The 18463-nt window shown below is 41.7% G+C and overlaps 1 protein-coding gene across 1 annotated transcript; it reads left to right on the forward strand.

Moving 5' to 3' along the window:
• Positions 8837-11777, forward strand: LOC102168924 (F-box only protein 28). The gene has a single exon (XM_005689311.3). The coding sequence runs from the start codon at positions 8879-8881 to the stop codon at positions 9983-9985; it is 1107 nt and encodes a 368-aa protein (XP_005689368.3). The 5' UTR covers positions 8837-8878; the 3' UTR covers positions 9986-11777.

Raw genomic sequence — 18463 nt, forward strand, 5'->3', positions numbered from 1 at the left:
TATAGGGAGAAAAACAAATTACTATTTCAACGAACTAACCTGCAGCCACAAAACAAATTTCTTTGTGTACATGGATGAAATTAAGCTGTGTGAATGCCACAGATATTTTCACTTCAGTAAAAACTTGCAAAAGAACGTTCTTTTTATGGCTGCATGCTGCAGCATACCATATAGGCACACTGGCCTTTGTTCGATCATTCTCTTACTGTTGACCTTTAAGACAATTTCCACTTTGAGCTGTGATAAATAACATTGTGATGAACATCTCTGAGCATAAATTGGGGCCTGCACAGAAGGCTGTCCCCCTGCTTAAGTCACAGGAAGTGGAAACAGTAGAGCCTTTACACTATATTTTAACGAGATGCCCCTTCCTGGTCTCCTCCTTCCTTTCACCAGTCCATGTTCTTGTATTGTTTGTGATCTTTCTCTACCTGGTGCCTTTAGCAATTTCTAGATATGCCTCTGGGCTTCTGTTCTATTTTCTTTTCAAAGATTCTTTGGGGGATTCTATTTTCATTCAGCTGCTTCAGGTGTGCTGGCCGTTAGATTTGAGCTCTTAATCAGGGATGGTGTCCTCAGAGCTGATGCAGGCTCTGACCGTCTTACATCCTATTATACCTTGGAAGCTATTCCCCAGGATCTTTCAGTGCATAACTCAGATCTTACTTACATTCTCCCCTGCTTCTAATATTCCTGCGTTTTCCAAGCATATATTAAAATGGGTAGGAAACAGGCTTAATAACACAAAGCTGCACTTTCTGAACTCTATCTCTTTCCCAAATCCCTTATGCTTGGAAAGTATGGCTTTGTATAATTCTTTTAAATCAGTGTTTCACTGGGGAATGTGGCAAAGTTGTTGAAATTTGTACTCATTCGCCTCCAAGTTGCAGTTCAACACCTTTCTAAATTCTGCTCTTGAGCAAAACAGGCAAAGTGATTATACCAACCATCTCCCTATGGCTAAATTAAATGACGCCAAATTTTAAAGTCTTTGGAAATACAAAGAGGTTTCAAATATATCCAAGTGTCTTCATTTCTTGATGATTTCACACTTTACTTTGGCACTTTCAGGCTCTGAAAGAAATCAGTTTGGGGGTTGTCTCTGTTTCAAAATTCTGATTTGAAGGTCGGTATCCTTTGGAAAGCTCCAAGGAGCATAGCATCCCCCAATACTGCCCGACTGTCAACATTCCCACCACCAACTTCCCCAAACTGTTACACTTTCTGTCAAAGCACGGGGCTTAATAACGTCAATGTCAGGGACGGTGGTCAGCATGGACCCCAGTGAAGCCCCACAGCCTGGCATTCTAGTGGAGAGAATTCTGGACAAAATCGATGTTTCTCTGCTTTGCCATGGAAACCAAATAAAGAGTTCTCCCTATGCATAAACATATCTAATAAGATTACACAGAGCATTCCACCAGGGGAAACTAGGGTGATTTAAAATGCAGCCTTTCTCCTCCTGCTAAAAACTCTATAGCATCCATTTTAATGAGAAAATGAACCTGACCTGGGCTGAAATGTGGCCCAGTGCACCTGGATGACCATGACAGTTGTTAAAATATTAAAATGCTTCAGTATCAATTGGTAGATAGACATCTTTCCATCATGCCCCACCCCTCCCCCAACATCAGGCTTCTCCCTGGGGGACTCCCCACCTCCTCAGGATCCAGCGATTAAAAAATTAACATCCTCCAGCACAGCTGGGGCTCCAGCACCTTAATCCAGCCCCACTGAGCCAGGGTCTATTCCAACTGATAACCTACTTCAGTAGTAATAAATATTCTGAATATTATTCTCCAACTAGAATACGTCAATCAACCTCAAAGACCATGGAATATATATTTACTGTCATTTTAAGAAAATGTTATTTTATTCACACCTTCAATTACTCAACAAATGTCTATTAGGCACCTGCTTTGTCACGAGCGGAGCACAATCCTGCCTCCAGAAAACTCACAATCTAGTGCCAAAGACATCTAGCAATAAATAACCTCAACTACATACCTTCAAAAAATGACTTCAATACTGTGTAATAAATGCTACACATTTATAATAATACAGCATTATTACACAGTATCCTTTATTACTTTCTCACATTTATTTCACAATATTCTTCTAAAGGTGAAGAAGATGAAACTTCATGGGGGCGGAGGCCACTGTTATCCTGGGAAGGATGTCAAGCAAACTAGCCCACAGGAAAGCCTAGAAGCCGGAGGAGCAAGCATGTTCAGGGAGCTACAAATAGTTCACCGGGGATAGATGGAGGGAAGGGATGAGGACAGGAGCTGTACAGTTAACCCAGAAAATGATTTGTTTCTACATCTCACAATTGCATTTAAGCTGAGAATAAAGTGTAGTTGAGTCCTAAGTCATGTCTGACTCTTGGGACCCCATGGACTGTAGCCCACCTAACTCCTCTGTCCATGGGATTTTTCAGGCAAGAATATTGGAATGGGTTTCCATTTCCTTCTTCAGGGGATCTTCCTGACCCAGGGATTGAACCCATGTCTCTGGCCTCTCAAGTGGATTCTTTACCACGGAGCCACCAGGCAAGCTCTGTAGTTGGTGATGCTCTTTCTTGGGCATCTCAGAGAACTTGAGTCTCAAGTTACAGTCAAACTTGCCAAGGTGCTGCTATTTCATTCTCAAGATGGCTCTGGAAACCCACCAAGATCCCCCTGCATAGAAAAGCCATCAGCTATAAACAAGAAGAGGCACACGGAAGAGTTGAGAGTTGGCTCCTGGTGGAGACAGGGCCCTCGCCTTGCCTCTTCCAGACTGATGGCCCCCACATGGTGCCTAGCACTCAGCGAATGACTGTTACAGGGATAAATGAATGAATGAGTGGGGCATAACTTACAAGGGCAGTTTGGGAGATTGAGCTCTCACTAAGCGCCCCATAAGTGCTTGACCAATACTTTGGCCACCTGATGCAAAGAGCTGACTCATTTGAAAAGACCCTGATGCTGGGAAAGATTGAGGGCAGGAGGAGAAGGGGACAATGGAGGATGAGATGCTGGATACCATCACCGACTCAATGGACATGGGTTTGGGTAGACTCTGGGAGTTGGTGATGGACAGAGAAGCCTGCCATGCTGCGGTTCATGGGGTCTCAAAGAGTTGGACATGACTGAGCGACTGAACTGAGCTGAACTGAAGTGATCATGGCATTTCAATAGTACTGCTTCCTGGTAAGACTGAAAGCTTTTAATACACATGTTTTAATCAGAAAAGATCAACATCTTGTTAATTGTCTCCATCTCAAAACTGTTTTCACTCAGTGTTTCAAAGCCTGAACCTCGTGATGAATTTTGAAGTTTGAGGGAGTGGGATTCGTGAGAGCTCGGTCACTGTTTCACCCTCTCGCTCGCCTACTACTTCTTGCCTCCCAGCCCACCCTGACTCTCTTTCCTCCTTACACGTAAGTGGCTGATCTTCTGGGATTACCAACTTGTGCCAGTTTTGCCTGGACTTTTGTGGGTTTGGCACTGAAAATCCACATCCCCGGACACTCTTCCCCCCCAACTCAGGCCCAGGCGAATGGAACAGTGTCTCATCCTTTTGATGAAGAACTTCTTTTTAGCCTGGAGACATTCTGAAGACAATAGAAGGCTTTCGTCACTTGGCTGGCAGAGAATCGTTAGCGGGAGAGAACTTCCAAAGACTTGATCCGAATCCAGAAAGAGGGGTATGAATTTGCCAGGTGAACAAGGCAGGGAAGATCATTCTAGGAACGACCAACAGGGGCCTGGGGGTGACTCCATCTGAGTCAAACAGAGGTCCAAAGAGCAGCAGGAGGACAGAAGGGAGGAAGTAGAGAGACTGCTAATCTTGGAGCCAGATTTTTTAGTAACAAAACAGCAGGTAACACACATGTTCATAGGCAAGTCATAGTTGCCAAAAAGAAACCCTTTTGACTGCCAGTTTGGATTAGCTGTGCTCTTGCTTTCATCCGTTGCTGTGAATAATCAAGAATTTGCAGAACTTCCCACTAGCCCCAAGGGAGAGTGTGGTACGGATCCAGTCCCACATGTTATACTCATCCTGTTAGTTCCTACTGTTAATGTGAATAAATAAGAAATCTGATGTGACTAAACACCACCCCAGGCTGCGTGATGTAGCAAAAGGCTAATTTATTTTTGACCTACTACTTATGTGTGAACATCTGACTCAGAGCCTCTTGCCTTCTCTCCAGAGACTCAAGCAGCTAAGTTGATGAAACACCTGAATATTACGCAGCAGAACTTGGATTCATTTCTTCTCTCTTCTAGCTCTTTGCTCTAAACATCTGTTTTCCCCTGCAGAGGCCTGGATTCATCAGCAAAACAATAACACAGCAATCCTATATATAACTATTCTTGATGATGAAACTTCAATCCCTGCGGAGTGTTCTCCTACCCTCTACTCTCCATGACTTCTTAATTACCCTGAAAATCTAGTCACTGACACTAATGTTTCTGTATGTTACCACAGTCCACCAAAATACCTACCCGTCATCTGTACCATATTGATTTGTGCTGACTTTGCTGGAGTGGATACCTTTGTTGCCTACCAAACACCCATTCTCTTTTCTTCCTTCCTAACAGAGCCATAATTTTGCTCAGGTGTAACACAGCCAAATGCCTCAGAGGAAGGTGACTCCCATCAAAGTCAACTCCACCAAGGATAATGCCACTGTTTTTGGAGTGAGTGGACCAGGCACAGGCTAATAACCCAGGGATGGCCAATGAGATGCAAAAAAAAAGCCTGCTAAGACTCCTCCCTCGTTCTCCATAAAGAGCCACTGGAAGGCCCTGTGGGTTGTCTTTTTTAAATGGCTGCCTGAAATTGTTGCAGCTGTCTTGCTAATTAGCCTGAAGATGCAACCAGCCCTGAGGATGGCAGAACAGAGACCCAAAGAACCACACTCCAGATCGTGAGCTTCAGGCCAGTGCTCTTGTCCTAAAATACTCTACTCCTAGACTGTTTCTGACGGATGATTTGTGTTGGGGAGGTGGGGGCGGGGGTGGGGCGCATGCTGCGGTGGGTAGGGTTTGAAGATATGAGGTAAAGGTCCTAGACTTATTTCTTGGAACTAATTTGACTTAACTAATTCAGTGCTAGTCCAAGAATCATTTTCATTAATTCACAATAGCTATAATCAATGTTAGTATTTTTAGGTCAGTAAATTTGATTATAATCAATTATAATCAATTTATTTTAGGTCAATAAAATTGATTATAATCAATTTTAGTATTTTAAGTCAATGTTAGTATTTTTAGGAACTATTCATCATTGGTAGCAATAGGGTATTCAAACTAAAAAATGTGAAAGGAAATAGTATCGTTGATAAAAAGGAAAATAGGAGCTTAAAGAGAAAAAGTAAAGACCTCTGAGAGCTCTTCTCTGTTCACAGAAGCATCCTGTCACCTGAGATGTAATATATGAAAAACCCCTGAGATGAAAGCAGAAGTACAGGAAAGATGGGTAACACACAGGACAGAACTCCCCAAGATCCAGAGAGTGACATTTGACCAAATGGCAGAATTGCAGAAACAGGGATGCTGGACCAAAATTAACTATACATTGATGATGGCTATTAAAGGCCATGAGATTGTAAATCAACTATACTTTAATTTTTTAATGAAAGAAAAAATAAAAATAAGGAAAAAAGTGAAAAGTGAAAGCAATGAAATATCCTTTGTGTATGGCATTGTTAGTTCATGATCAATAGGACAAGTCTTTCAGCTACTTTCTCATTGTGGTGAAGGATTAGCATTGAGCCAGCCACACCGAATTATCCAATGCCTCTGTGAAGACAGGTGGCCAAGGTGAAATATGCAAATTCCTGAATATCTGGAAACTTCGGCTTCCTTATCTGTAATTAGAGATAATACATAATCTGAAGGTTTGTGGAGAGGATAAAGTAAGGTGGTACATGTGAAGCCCAGAGTGTTCTGTATACTGTAAAATCCCAATTTTTAAGTTCCTTTTCTCTTCTCTTCCCACCCCTAACTTGACTGAAAGGATCATTGTTCCCTTGGAGGATTAGTGAGTAATTAGAGCCATAATTGTAAAGAACTATTTGATTTGGGGCAGCCATTCCCCACAGATGGCTGCAGGCTGAACTGAAAGTCAGCTCAAGCTTCCTCAGCTCCTTAGAATCAAATGCTCCCCCAAAGGACTCCCCATGGATAGCCTAAGAAAGAGTTTATCTAGAATAATTATACTAGAGTATAATCATTTGTCTCTATGAATTTCTTCACCACTCGATTAGAAGTGGTTAGGAAGAACCCAGAGCTTAGAACAGAACCTGAGCATAAAAGATGCTCAGTAAGGAAGGGAGGCATGGAAGGAAGGGAGGAGTGAGGAAAGGGAAGAAGGAGGGTGGAGGCAACAACCAACCGAATGGTGATGCTTGGCTTCTAGACCAGGGCTGTCTGCTGGAAGTGTAATGCCAGCCCTAAAAGTGAGCTACATTTGTCACTCCATATTTTCTGCTAGCCACATGAAAAATGTAAGGAGAAACTGGTGAGATAAATTTTAATAAGACATTTTACTTAGTGAAATATATCCAAAACACTATCATGTCAGCATGTAATCAATATAAAAAATGATCATGGGATTCTCAACTTTTTGTGTTGTGTTTAAGATCTAGTGTGTATTTTATACTTATTGAACATCTCAATTTAGACAAGACACATTTCAAGTGTTCACTAGACACGGGTGGCTAGAGGCCTCCATATTGAAAGTATAGCTCCAGACTCTATTCACCTTGTCTCCACGCTTTTCCCATTTCCGAAGCCCTGCCTCCACTTCAGCAGACCCACCCACTCCCCTCCATTATATCACTCCAGTCAATAACGTTCCTAATTCACTCTGACTTATGCTACGTATTCGCCCCAAATGCCAGATTCCTGTCCTAAAATTTTTATTTAATCTGGTGCTGTTGGATATTAATTAAATTGGCCAACAGTGCCAAGTGACAGCCTGAGTGTTAATAGATGGTGGGACAGAAGACGCTTTCTTCCCACAAAGGATTTATATGCATCCTATATTGGGAAAAGAAATGGGAATAGGAGTTTTAGCTAGCCCGCTCTATGAAGGCACCTAATCAGGTCCCAAGGTACACCCGAAGATGTGGGTAAAATAGAGTACAGACACTGTCATTTGCCTTCATATCCCCAGTACCAAGCATGGTGCTGGCATATAAAGAGGGCAAGAAATATTGGCATTAAGTGTGATTGATATTAGTTGAGAACAATAAGTGAGAGTTCAATCAGAGCTACTTAGGGAATTCATGGAGTGTGACTAACAGATTGTTTGGGATTTAAGTGAAAGAGTCAGTCTTGTATTAGAAAGCAGGAAATACAAAAATGACATAGTGGGAAAGAAATAAGATGGCAGAAATCCCTTAAAGTCCATGAATCAGAAAGCAGAGGGCATATGTCTAACATTCAGGGACTGTGGAAACGGATATTTATGCATTCATTCATTCAACAAATATGTTTTAAGCCAGTCTCTGTGCTAGGCATGGCCACATAAATGTGAATAAGACATCAGCCCTGCCCTAAGGGAGCTCTGGACTAGAGAAGAGACAGATATGGAAATAAATCTGATGTTTCTACCTTCCTACCCTGTGAGGTGATGAAAGGTAAGCTAGAAAGGAAATATGTACAAAAATGGAATGCAGTCAAAGAGGAAGGAATGAGTATTTAGGGAGTTCTAGCATGGCTTTATAAAGGAAGAGAAAATAGACCTTGAAGGATGAGTAGTTGCAACCGGGCAAATTTAACATGTACAAAGGCACAGAGGCAAGAAAGTACATGCAACGTTCTACAAGTGAGAGTAATTCAGTGTAATTGAAGCAGAGCATTGCGTACTAAGTAGAGGGAGGTTGAAGTTGATGTTGAAAATGCAGACTAAGCCCAAATCACAAAGGATCTTACATACTCTGCAAAGGGATTTGGACTTTAGTCTAAAAGCAGTGTGGACTCACAGACACAGATAACAGACACGTAGCTGCCAAGGGCAGTGGGAGGAGGGAAGGACTGAGAGTTTAGGATTAGGGGATATAAACTGGTATACACAGGGAATAAACAAGGTCCTACTGTATAGCACTTGCTCCTTGGAAGGAAAGCTATGACAAAACTAGACAACGTGTTAAAAGCAAAGAGATCACTTTGCTGATAAAGGTCTGTGTAATCAAAGCTATGGTATTTCCAGTAGTCATTTACGGATGTGAAAGTTGGACCATAATGAAGACTGAGCATCAAAGAACTGATGCTTTTGAATTGTGGTGCTGGAGAAGACTCTTGAGAGTTCCTTGGACTGCAAGGAGATCCAACCAGTCAATCCTAAAAGAAATCAACCCTGAGTACTCATTGAAAGGACTGTTGCTGAAGCCAAAGCCCCAACAGTTTGGCCATCTGATGTGAAAAGCCAACTCGCTGGAAAAGACCCTAATGCTGAGAAAGACTGAAAGCAAAAGAAGTGGGTGACAGAGGATGAGATGGTTAGATAGCATCACTGACTCAATGGACATGAGTTTGAGCAAACTCCAGGAGATAGTGAAGGACAGCAGAGCCTGGCATGTGCAGTTCATGAGGTCGCAGAGTCAGACACGTCTTAAGAGACTAAACAACAATGACTGGATAGAACAGGGAAATATGTTTAATATCCTGTGATTAAACCTAATGGAAAAGAATATGAAAAAGAATGTATGTAAAACTGAGTCATCACTTTACAGCAGAAATTAACACAACATTGTCAATCAACTATACTTCAATAACATTCAAAAAATAAAAGCAGCTCCCGGCAGCTCAAGAGAAGGAAGTGACGCACCGGAAGTGTCCCTGTTCCCCTTGCAGAGGGGGTAAGGAATCAAACCCCCAAAATGGCGGCAGCGTCGGAGGAGCGGATGGCTGAGGAAGGAGGCGGCGGTCACGGCGACGGCGGCTCCCCTTCGGCCATTGCCTCTACCCAGCGACTGCCCCCACCGCCCCCGCCCCAGCCCCCGCAGCCGGGGTCCCAGGCGCCCCCAGCCCCGGCGCTGGCTCCGGACCAGCTGCCTCAAAACAACACGCTGGTGGCGCTGCCCATCGTAGCCATCGAGAACATCCTCAGCTTTATGTCCTACGACGAAATTAGCCAGCTCCGTCTGGTTTGTAAAAGAATGGACTTGGTCTGCCAGAGAATGTTGAATCAGGGATTTCTAAAGGTGGAAAGGTACCATAATCTATGTCAGAAACAAGTTAAAGCACAGCTCCCAAGGAGAGAGTCAGAAAGGAGAAACCATTCATTAGCTCGGCATGCAGACATCCTCGCTGCTGTTGAAACAAGGCTGTCATTATTAAATATGACTTTCATGAAGTATGTGGACTCCAATCTCTGTTGCTTCATCCCGGGAAAGGTGATTGATGAGATTTATCGTGTGTTGAGATATGTCAGTTCTACCAGAGCCCCTCAGCGAGCTCATGAAGTACTTCAAGAGTTAAGGGATATTTCCTCCATGGCAATGGAATACTTTGATGAAAAGATTGTTCCAATTCTAAAGAAGAAATTGCCAGGATCAGATGTATCTGGAAGACTCATGGGCTCTCCTCCAGTTCCAGGACCTTCTGCAGCCTTGACTACAATGCAACTCTTCTCCAAGCAAAACCCTTCAAGACAAGAGGTTACCAAACTCCAGCAGCAGGTTAAGACAAATGGTGCTGGGGTGACTGTTCTCAGGCGTGAAATTTCTGAGCTTCGCACCAAAGTGCAAGAACAGCAGAAACAGCTTCAAGACCAGGACCAGAAACTGCTAGAGCAGACCCAGATCATAGGTGAGCAGAACGCACGGTTGGCAGAGCTGGAGCGCAAACTGCGGGAAGTAATGGAGAGCGCAGTGGGGAACTCCTCAGGGTCTGGGCAGAGTGAAGAGTCTCCTCGGAAACGAAGAGAGGCCGCAGAAGCCATAGACTCTCTTAGGAAATCTAAACGTCTCCGGAATAGAAAGTAAATCGGAATGTGCTTCTAGCGCCAGAGGAAGACCTGGCTTTGTAGCTTGACCAGTTCTGCTTATCTGGACACTGCACGACACGGTGTCCCTCAGCTCTAGGCTTTCAGAACACAACTTAAACTTGAACTCTCATGGTTGGGACTTTTTTTTTTTCCTGCTTCTCCTCGTTGAACTGATGCACAGAATCTTTTTACTTTGCAATAGATTTGTACTAACCAGACCTATTCTATCATGTTTTGAGAAGTTAACCTTTTTTGTGTGCAGATAATGTTTAAAGCAAATTTTTTTCTGCATATATGCACATTACATAAGGATCTTAAACCAGTCTTGACAGACTAGAAACTAAGTTTAATACAGGAAATGTCCTGTTCACTTGAAAGAGAAGACCTACTTTTTAAATGGACAGTATCTTGTTTTTTAAAAAAAAAAAAGTTGACTTTTTGTTATAAGTGACCTTTGTCTGGAATGTCTGAAAAGTAGTAAATGCTTTTTGGTATTGAAGTAATGGGTAACTAAAACGGACTTCCATAGTATTGACTGTAGAAGGGGCCTCTACAGTATTGACTATATATTTTTATAAACTACTGGTAAGGGACTTATCCAGTTGTTACATACATGTTTTCAGTTCTCTTTTGGGGCCATGACCTACATTTGCATGGATGCATGCATGCGTTGCCTAGTCAACTCACTTAAAAAAGCTCTTGCACTGGTATTGATCTTGAACCTCTACACTTCTCCACTTTTTAGAGCAGTGTCTTAGTTCGTTTAAGCGCTTAACATCTTCCACCACAACAGCTTGCTTCGGTGGGTGAGGGGGAGTGCTATTTGTATGTCCATTTGTCCTCCGGTTTTACAGGATAAGAGAGTCTTAAAGCCTGCGGCTTTAGCTGTTCTCTGTAGGGTTCAGGTACACTGGCTAAGACAGAGCCCCAAATTCTTTATGTTGATATCAGACCTCTGGTAACTATGACTATTCCTGACTCACCACGGTGTGTGCTCATTGATCCATTGCGGCTGTGACCAGTGGTGTGAGTAGGGAACCCAACTTATGGGATGCAGTTGTTTTGCCATTGAAAAACAGTTCACTGAAGAAAATTGTACTATGAAAAAGCATTTTGATTGTTTCATTTCTGGGGGGTGACCTGAGGGAAGCTTTCTAATATTAATTTCAGGCTTTCCTTATCCTTCAACTTTCACCAAAAGCTTTAATTTCGTTTGCACTCCTGTTTTGAGCTTGTAACTGGAAAAGCATGTCTTGCACTGTCAGCCTTCTGAGTGGTCACTTTAACACCTGTACAGTGATAATTTTCCCCAGTTGTGTATTTTTTGAAACAGTCAGTTATTACTGTCTAGTTTTATTTTAATGTACTAAATTATGTAGTCATTATTTGACTGTTAAGTTAAACAACTGTTGCCTTGGGCTTCAGTTATTTAAGGTAAACTTAGGTGTAATATAGAATACTATCCCTTTCCAGGTGGGAGTTTGACACCTGTATAAAACCTAAGGTTTTGGTAAGGACCTTAGTTGAAGAAAAGCACAAGGTCACTACCTTTTTTTAATCCGTCCAACATGATACGGTTATGCATCCTTGAGATTAACCTCACCAAATGAAACTTCTTATCCATTTTTAGTATTGTCCTTACATAATAGTGTCCTTAGATTTTGATCAATTCTTTGTCTAACATTAAAACTCCATTTACAATGTAGTTATGTTTTCAATGAAAAACCATAAAATAACGTCCAAGTGTTTTCATGGTTTGTTGGGAAGGTAATTTTAAAATAAACAATTTCGAAAAAAATAAAATAAAATAAAAGCAACGTGGAACCAGTCAGAGTTTTAAGCTGGCACATGATGGATAGAATTTCCCTGCCCACCTGAAGTTAGAAGTGATCATACGACTTGTTTTGGCCAGTGAAACGCGAATAGACATGCTGGGTGTCACTTCTGCACAGATGTTTAAGAGCCTATGCACGCTTTACCGCTTCTCTTTCACCTCCAGCCGGTGACCAGCAATCTTAAGACACTAGCTTTCCTGTCAGACTCAGCTCCTGAGTGATTACAATGAATGACAGTGCACTTGTAGCAAGAGTAAGAAAATAAACCTTTGTTGTCTTAACCCCTTCAATTTAGAGGTTGTTTATTACTGCAGCAAAACCTCAGGCTATCCTGACTGATACAGCAACGGAATAACATGATCAGACTGATATTTTTAAAAGGCAGTTGATGGCAACATGGAGAATGAATTAGAGGTAGAAGAGGAGGTTAAATTAAAGGCAAGGAAACCAACAGGGAAATACTGCAATAATCTAGTAAAGAAATGATAATGGCCTAAAATTAGAACAATAATAGTGGCGATAAGATGAGCTATACTTAGGAAATATTTAAAGAACAAAATCAATAAGAATTCAGTGATTAATAAAATGTGGTTTATAAATATTTTAGTCATCTGTTTCTTTATAACAAATTCCTCCAAAAGTATATCAGCTTGAAATAATGATGAATATATCATCTCACAGTTTTCTGTGGGTCAGGAGGTTCAAGAAAAGCTTAGCTGATGGTTCTGGCTCAGGATCTCTCAGGTTGCACTCAAGATGTTGTCCAGGGCTGCATCATCTGAAGGTCTGATTGGGGTTAGAGGATCCATGACCAAGATGATTCACTCGTATGACTGACAACTTGATGTTCACTGTTGACAGGAGGCTCCATTTCTTTCCTATAAGGGCTTCCCCATAGGGCTTCTTGAGTATCTTTATGACATGGCCGCTGGCTTCCTCCAGAGCAAGTGACCTAAAAGACAATGAAATGAGACCACTTTCTCTGATAACATAACCTGGGAAGTCACACACCATCACTTCTAATGTATTCTTTGGTCAGACAAACCAACCATGATGCATTGTTGAAGGGGACCATAAAAAGATTCAAATAGCAGAAGGTGAGGATAATTGGAGGCCATCTTGGAGCCTGACTACTACAACGAACAAGATGGAAGTTAACCAAAAAAGCTGGCTGAGAATTCTGGCTTGAATGATTCAACAATGGAAGTAAGCATGATACAGAACACAAGAGGAAAAAATCAGTTTTTGAGAGAAAGGAGGAGATAAATAGTTCATTTTTAGATCTGCCATGTGGAAGACATACAGAGATGCCTAATCATCTTTTGAAAATAGGAAGTTCCTAAGACAGGTCAGAGTTGAGGATTTAGGAATCAATGTTATCTAAGTGGCGGAGGAAGCCAAAGCAGAAAATAATATGGTCCAGGAAGGATGTGCAGAAAGAAAAGGGAAAAAATATAAAACCAGGAAAAGAACCCTATGGAGAGAGACCTTCATTCACGGAAGAGAGGGAAAGAGGAAAAGCCAGAAATAACAAGGACACAGGAAAGAGTCAAAGAAGGAGGCAGAGAATGAGGGCTGTCTGGGCATGAAAGACAACAAAGGAGGCAGTTCAAGGCAAGTTTCAGCAGCAATGCCAAGTGACATGCATAAAGCAGTCAGTAATATGAGCAAGCCCCCTGGACTTCATAGTTAAGCAGACTGGCCATATAGTAAACGGTCTCAGTAGAGGTGGGTTTTGGGGCTTGCCTAAATGCATTTTTTCACCCTTGAGATTAAACATTTCCTCTTGTGCAATGGAGGTGGCTTCCCTCCTAACAGGTCCACAGTGTAACATCATGAGTACTGAACAACCACAACTCATCCATTATATGACAACTAGAAGGTACACTGATGAAAAACTCTTTATCACGGATGCATCATGCTCCATCCATGGGTGATGGAGAGTGAATGAATGGGTCAAAGCACTGTCTCATTTGCCCAGATAACCATGCCTTCAGGAAAAGCTTAGAACATTGATAATCTTCTTAGGGCAACCAGGAAGCTGTCTAGAGTTAAAGGATAGAAATACCACAAATTAGAATCACAGGATGAAAATGATACAAGAGATCATCTTAATGAATTTTTCATTTTAAAGATAAAATAAGACCCAAGAAGATTAAGTTACATGCTTACAGCCACATAGGTTGTTTGTTTTTTTTTCTCTCTCATTTTCCTACAGCTAGGTCCAGGCATCTGGACATTCTGTCCAGTGCTCTTTTAACTCAATCCTATTTCTTCACACTCACGTGCATGCACTCACACACATATCTACAACTCTGACATCAGGAGAAAACAATGTTCAGAAATCTAATAGGCATCTCCAATTTGACACGGCTAAAACAAATTTTGACTTTGTTCCTCCAAATGTGTCTCTCCTTGTCTCCCCAATAACTGTAAAATGTACACCCACCCACACCCTGGAAATCTCCCTTGATGTCTCTCTCACACCCTCACATCCCACACCTCATTTGTTAGCAAGTCTCACTGGCTCTACCTTCCGAAAATTCCCAGAAAAAGACCACCTCCCACCACCCTGGCCTAAGCACCTTGATTTCTTTCCTGAGCTGCTGCAGGGGCCACCTGGCCATCCTCCCTGCTTTGAATCTTCTCTGTCACAGTCGCAGCAGCCTGAGAAATTTTTATTTTTCAAACTATAAGCCACGTCAAGTCATGCCTCTTCTCAAAACCCTCCAATGGCTTTCCATCTCACTCAGAATAGAATCCAAACTCTTTCCCATGCTCTGTAGGCCCCCACATAGACTGCAACCTCATTTCCTAGAACTCTCAGACTCATTCATTTCACTCTAGCCACACTGGCCTTTTGGCTGCTCTTCAAACACCTTGAATTCATTCCTAGGTTAGAGTCTTCACAAGCACCCTTCCCTCTGCCTGAATGTCCTTCCCAGAGATTTTCCCACAATTCACTCCCTCACTTCATTTAAGTCTCTGCTAAAATATTACCTCTTCAGAGAAACTCTCCCTGGCCACTTTATCTATATGAAATAGAGAACCCTGTACAGACAAAGAAAGCAAACTTAAGGTTATCAGAGGAGAAAGGGGGTTGGAGGGAATAAATTAGGAATTTGGAATTAACAGATATAAACTACTCTAACCAAAAGAGATAAATAAAAAGGTCCTACTGTATAGCACAGGGAACACTATATTCAACATCCTATAGCAAACCATAATGGAAAAGAACATGAAAATATAAATATATACATATAACTGAAATTAGAAACTAACCAGAAATTAACATAACATTGCAAATCAACTATACTTCAATCAAAAATAAAATAAAGGAGAGATTCCTGCCTCCCCAACATTCTCTATCCTTTTATTCTGCTGTTCTGCTTCATAGCATGACCAACACCTGACACTGTTTTACACTCTTATTTATTATTGCTCTTTTTCTGGTGGAATTTAAGCTCTATGGAGGCATTTGTTTACTAAAAAGTCCTCAATACCTTAAACACATCTGGCCCATAGTTCTTGTTCAGTTGCTAAGTCGTGTCCGACTCTTTGCAACTCCACGAACCAGGCTTCCCTGTCCTTCACTATCTCCCTGAGTTTGCTCAAACTCATGTCCATTGAGTCGATGATGCCATCCAATCATCTCATTCTCTAATCACCCCCTTTTCCTCCTGCCTTCAATCTTTCCCAACATCAGGGTCTTTTCCAATGAGTTGGCTGTTTGTGTCAGGTGGCCAAAATATTGGAGCTTCATAATAGTTACCCCCAAAATATTTGTTGAGTAAATCAATTGGGATTGAATCCTAAGATCAAGAAATACTCAAATAACAATATTATTTTTAGCCAATAGAAACTTAATCCAGGGAGGGACTCAGCAGAAACTGAAAGCAGAAATGTCATGGGCATTGCTACATTCGACATAGTTGCCTTTGGTTTTGAAGACAATGCATCACAGCAGCCCTGAAATCTTTGCCTAGGATCAAATCCCAGCCCACTAATATGCTCAGGAGCCAGTGACCCTGAAAAGACAGGAGGTGATATAGAAAAACCAAAACTCATTAACAGCTTGAAATTAAGAGCTCTGGGCCTCTATGGTCAGTATTTACTGAGCCTCCCTCACTCCTGGACATCCTGGTGGGAAATTACAGAAATAAATTCAGTCACAAAGCAATAAAGGGCACTGCTATAAGGGATTCGAATCCTCTCATTCATTTATTCATCTTTTTCATTCACCCAGCACTTCCTTTGGGTGGATACTATGTGCCAGACACTGCCAAGTTAAAATCTTTTCTGAAATAAATAATGTTTGCTACTGTTTTTGTTCCAGTGATCATGCTTATTTTATCCCTGTCACCATCATATTCATCATTATTTCTCCCATGCTGGAGGCATGTGAAGGTCACCATGGGATCCCAAGGCAAGTTATCTAGATGTCTGCTAACTTTTGGTTCCTACGATGGGGAGAAATGATGACATATATCAAGCAGTCTCACCTATACCTCCCAGAAAGTCATTCTGAAAATTGATCTTTCTTTCTTGGATGGTAAAACCTAAGTTACCTGAGTTACAGAGGTGAAGGGGAACAGTTGGGCTAATTTCAGAGAGGAAACACCATTCCCCTTGTCATTACTGTTCAGTCGTTCAGTCGTGTCCACCTCATTGCAACCCCATGGACTGCAGCATGCCTGGCTTCCCTGTCCTTCACCATCTTCTGGAGCTTTCTTTGTGGTCCAACTCTCACATCCATACACGACTACTAGAAAAACCATAGCTTTGACTAGATGGACATTTGTAGGCAAAATAATGTCTCTGCTTTTTAACATACTGTCTAGGTTTGTCATAGCTTTTCTTCCAAGGAGCAAGCGTCTTTAATTTCATGGCTGCAGCTACCATCTGCAGCAATTTTGGAGCCCAAGAAAATAGTCTTTCAGTGTTTCCACTGTTTCCCCATCTATTTCCCATGAAGTGATGGGACCAGATGCCATGATATTGATTTTTTGAATGTTGGGTTTTTTCACTCTCCTCTTTTACCTTCATCAAGAGGCTCTTTAGTTCCTCTTCACTTTCTGCCATAAGGGTGGTATCATCTGCATATCTGAAGTGATTTCTGTTTCTCCCAGCAATCTTGATTCCAGCTTGCGCTTCCTCTAGCCCAGCGTTTCTCATGATGTACTCTGTATATAAGTTAAATAAGCAGGGTGACAATATACAGCCTTGACATACTCCTTTCCCAATTTGGAACCAGTCCACTGTTCCATGTCTGGTTCTAACTGTGGTTTCTTGACCTGCACACAGGCTTCCCAAGAGGCAGGGAAGGTGGTCTAGTATTCCCATCTCTTTAAGAATTTTCCACAGTTTGTTGTGATCCACACAGTCAGAGGCTTTAGTGTAGTCAATAAAGTAGAAGTAGATATTTTCCTGGAATTCTCTTGTTTTTCCTATGATTCAGTGAATATTGGCAATTTAATCTCTGATTCCTCTGCCTTTTCTAAATCCAGCTTGTACATCTGGAAGTTCTCAGTTCACATACTGTTGAAGCCTAACTTGGAGAATTTTGAGCATGACCTTGCTAGCATGTGAAGTGAGTACAAGTGTGAGATACACTGAACATTCTTTAGTGTTGCCCTTCGTTGGAATTGCAATGAAAACTGCCCCTACTTTGGCAATACTTTCCCAGTTTTAATTTAATCCTCAGAATCAATAATAACCTTTGTTAGAATGATAATAGATAAATGAATGGCTGCAGTACCTGAAATTCTTATTTTCCTTCTGAGAGTTTGAACTGAATGGGTACCATAATCTTAGCTTTTCACATCACATTTTCAAATATATCATGATACAATAGAAACTATTTAAGAAATAAGAAGATACCAGCCACTGTTGGCATTTAGAAATAGTCCATGATGACACAGGAGAAATCAAATGTTCCACTTCTGCAACATTTTTCAAAGACCTTCAGTCAAGCCTAATGCCTTCAGAAATAAATGAAGGGGAAAGATGGATTGCTGTGCTAAAATTTTGGCAAAGAAACAACTGAAAGCTAACTTTGAACCCATCAAACACATCTGCTTCTGTCTGATCCTCACCAAGAACTCTGTATATTTCCTTCAAATTCTATTCTGACTTCCTTCCAAATATCCATAGGACTTCCCTTCACTCTCAGGGGGATTTATTGTCACTAAGCATTCCAAACATGATGCATTTAGTTCCTTGGGCTGCTGTCACAAATTACCATTACCACAAACCAGGTGGCTTAAACAAATGGAAATTTATTCTCTCACAGTTCTAAAGGCCAGAAGTCTGGGATGAGAGTGTCAACAGGGCCGTGCTCTCTTTGAAGACTCCAAGGGAAAATTCTTTCTTGCCTCTCCCAGCTTCTGGTGGCATCCCTGGCTTGCAGATGGCATCACCCCAAGTTCTGCCTGGTCATCACAGGGTCTTCCCCCTTCTCTGCGGGTCTCTGTGACCAAATTTCCTTTCTCTTACAAGTCTTTTTGTCTAGGGGCCCATTCTAATCCAGTGTGGTCTCATCTTGACCTGACTACATCTGCAAAGACACTATTTCCAAATAAGATCACGTTCACATTCAAGGCATTAGGACCTCAACCTATCATTTCAAAGGACATCATTCA

The sequence above is a fragment of the Capra hircus genome, chromosome 14 (genome assembly GCF_001704415.2).
Source record: "Capra hircus breed San Clemente chromosome 14, ASM170441v1, whole genome shotgun sequence".
In the NCBI taxonomy this organism is placed as follows: Eukaryota; Metazoa; Chordata; class Mammalia; order Artiodactyla; family Bovidae; genus Capra; species Capra hircus.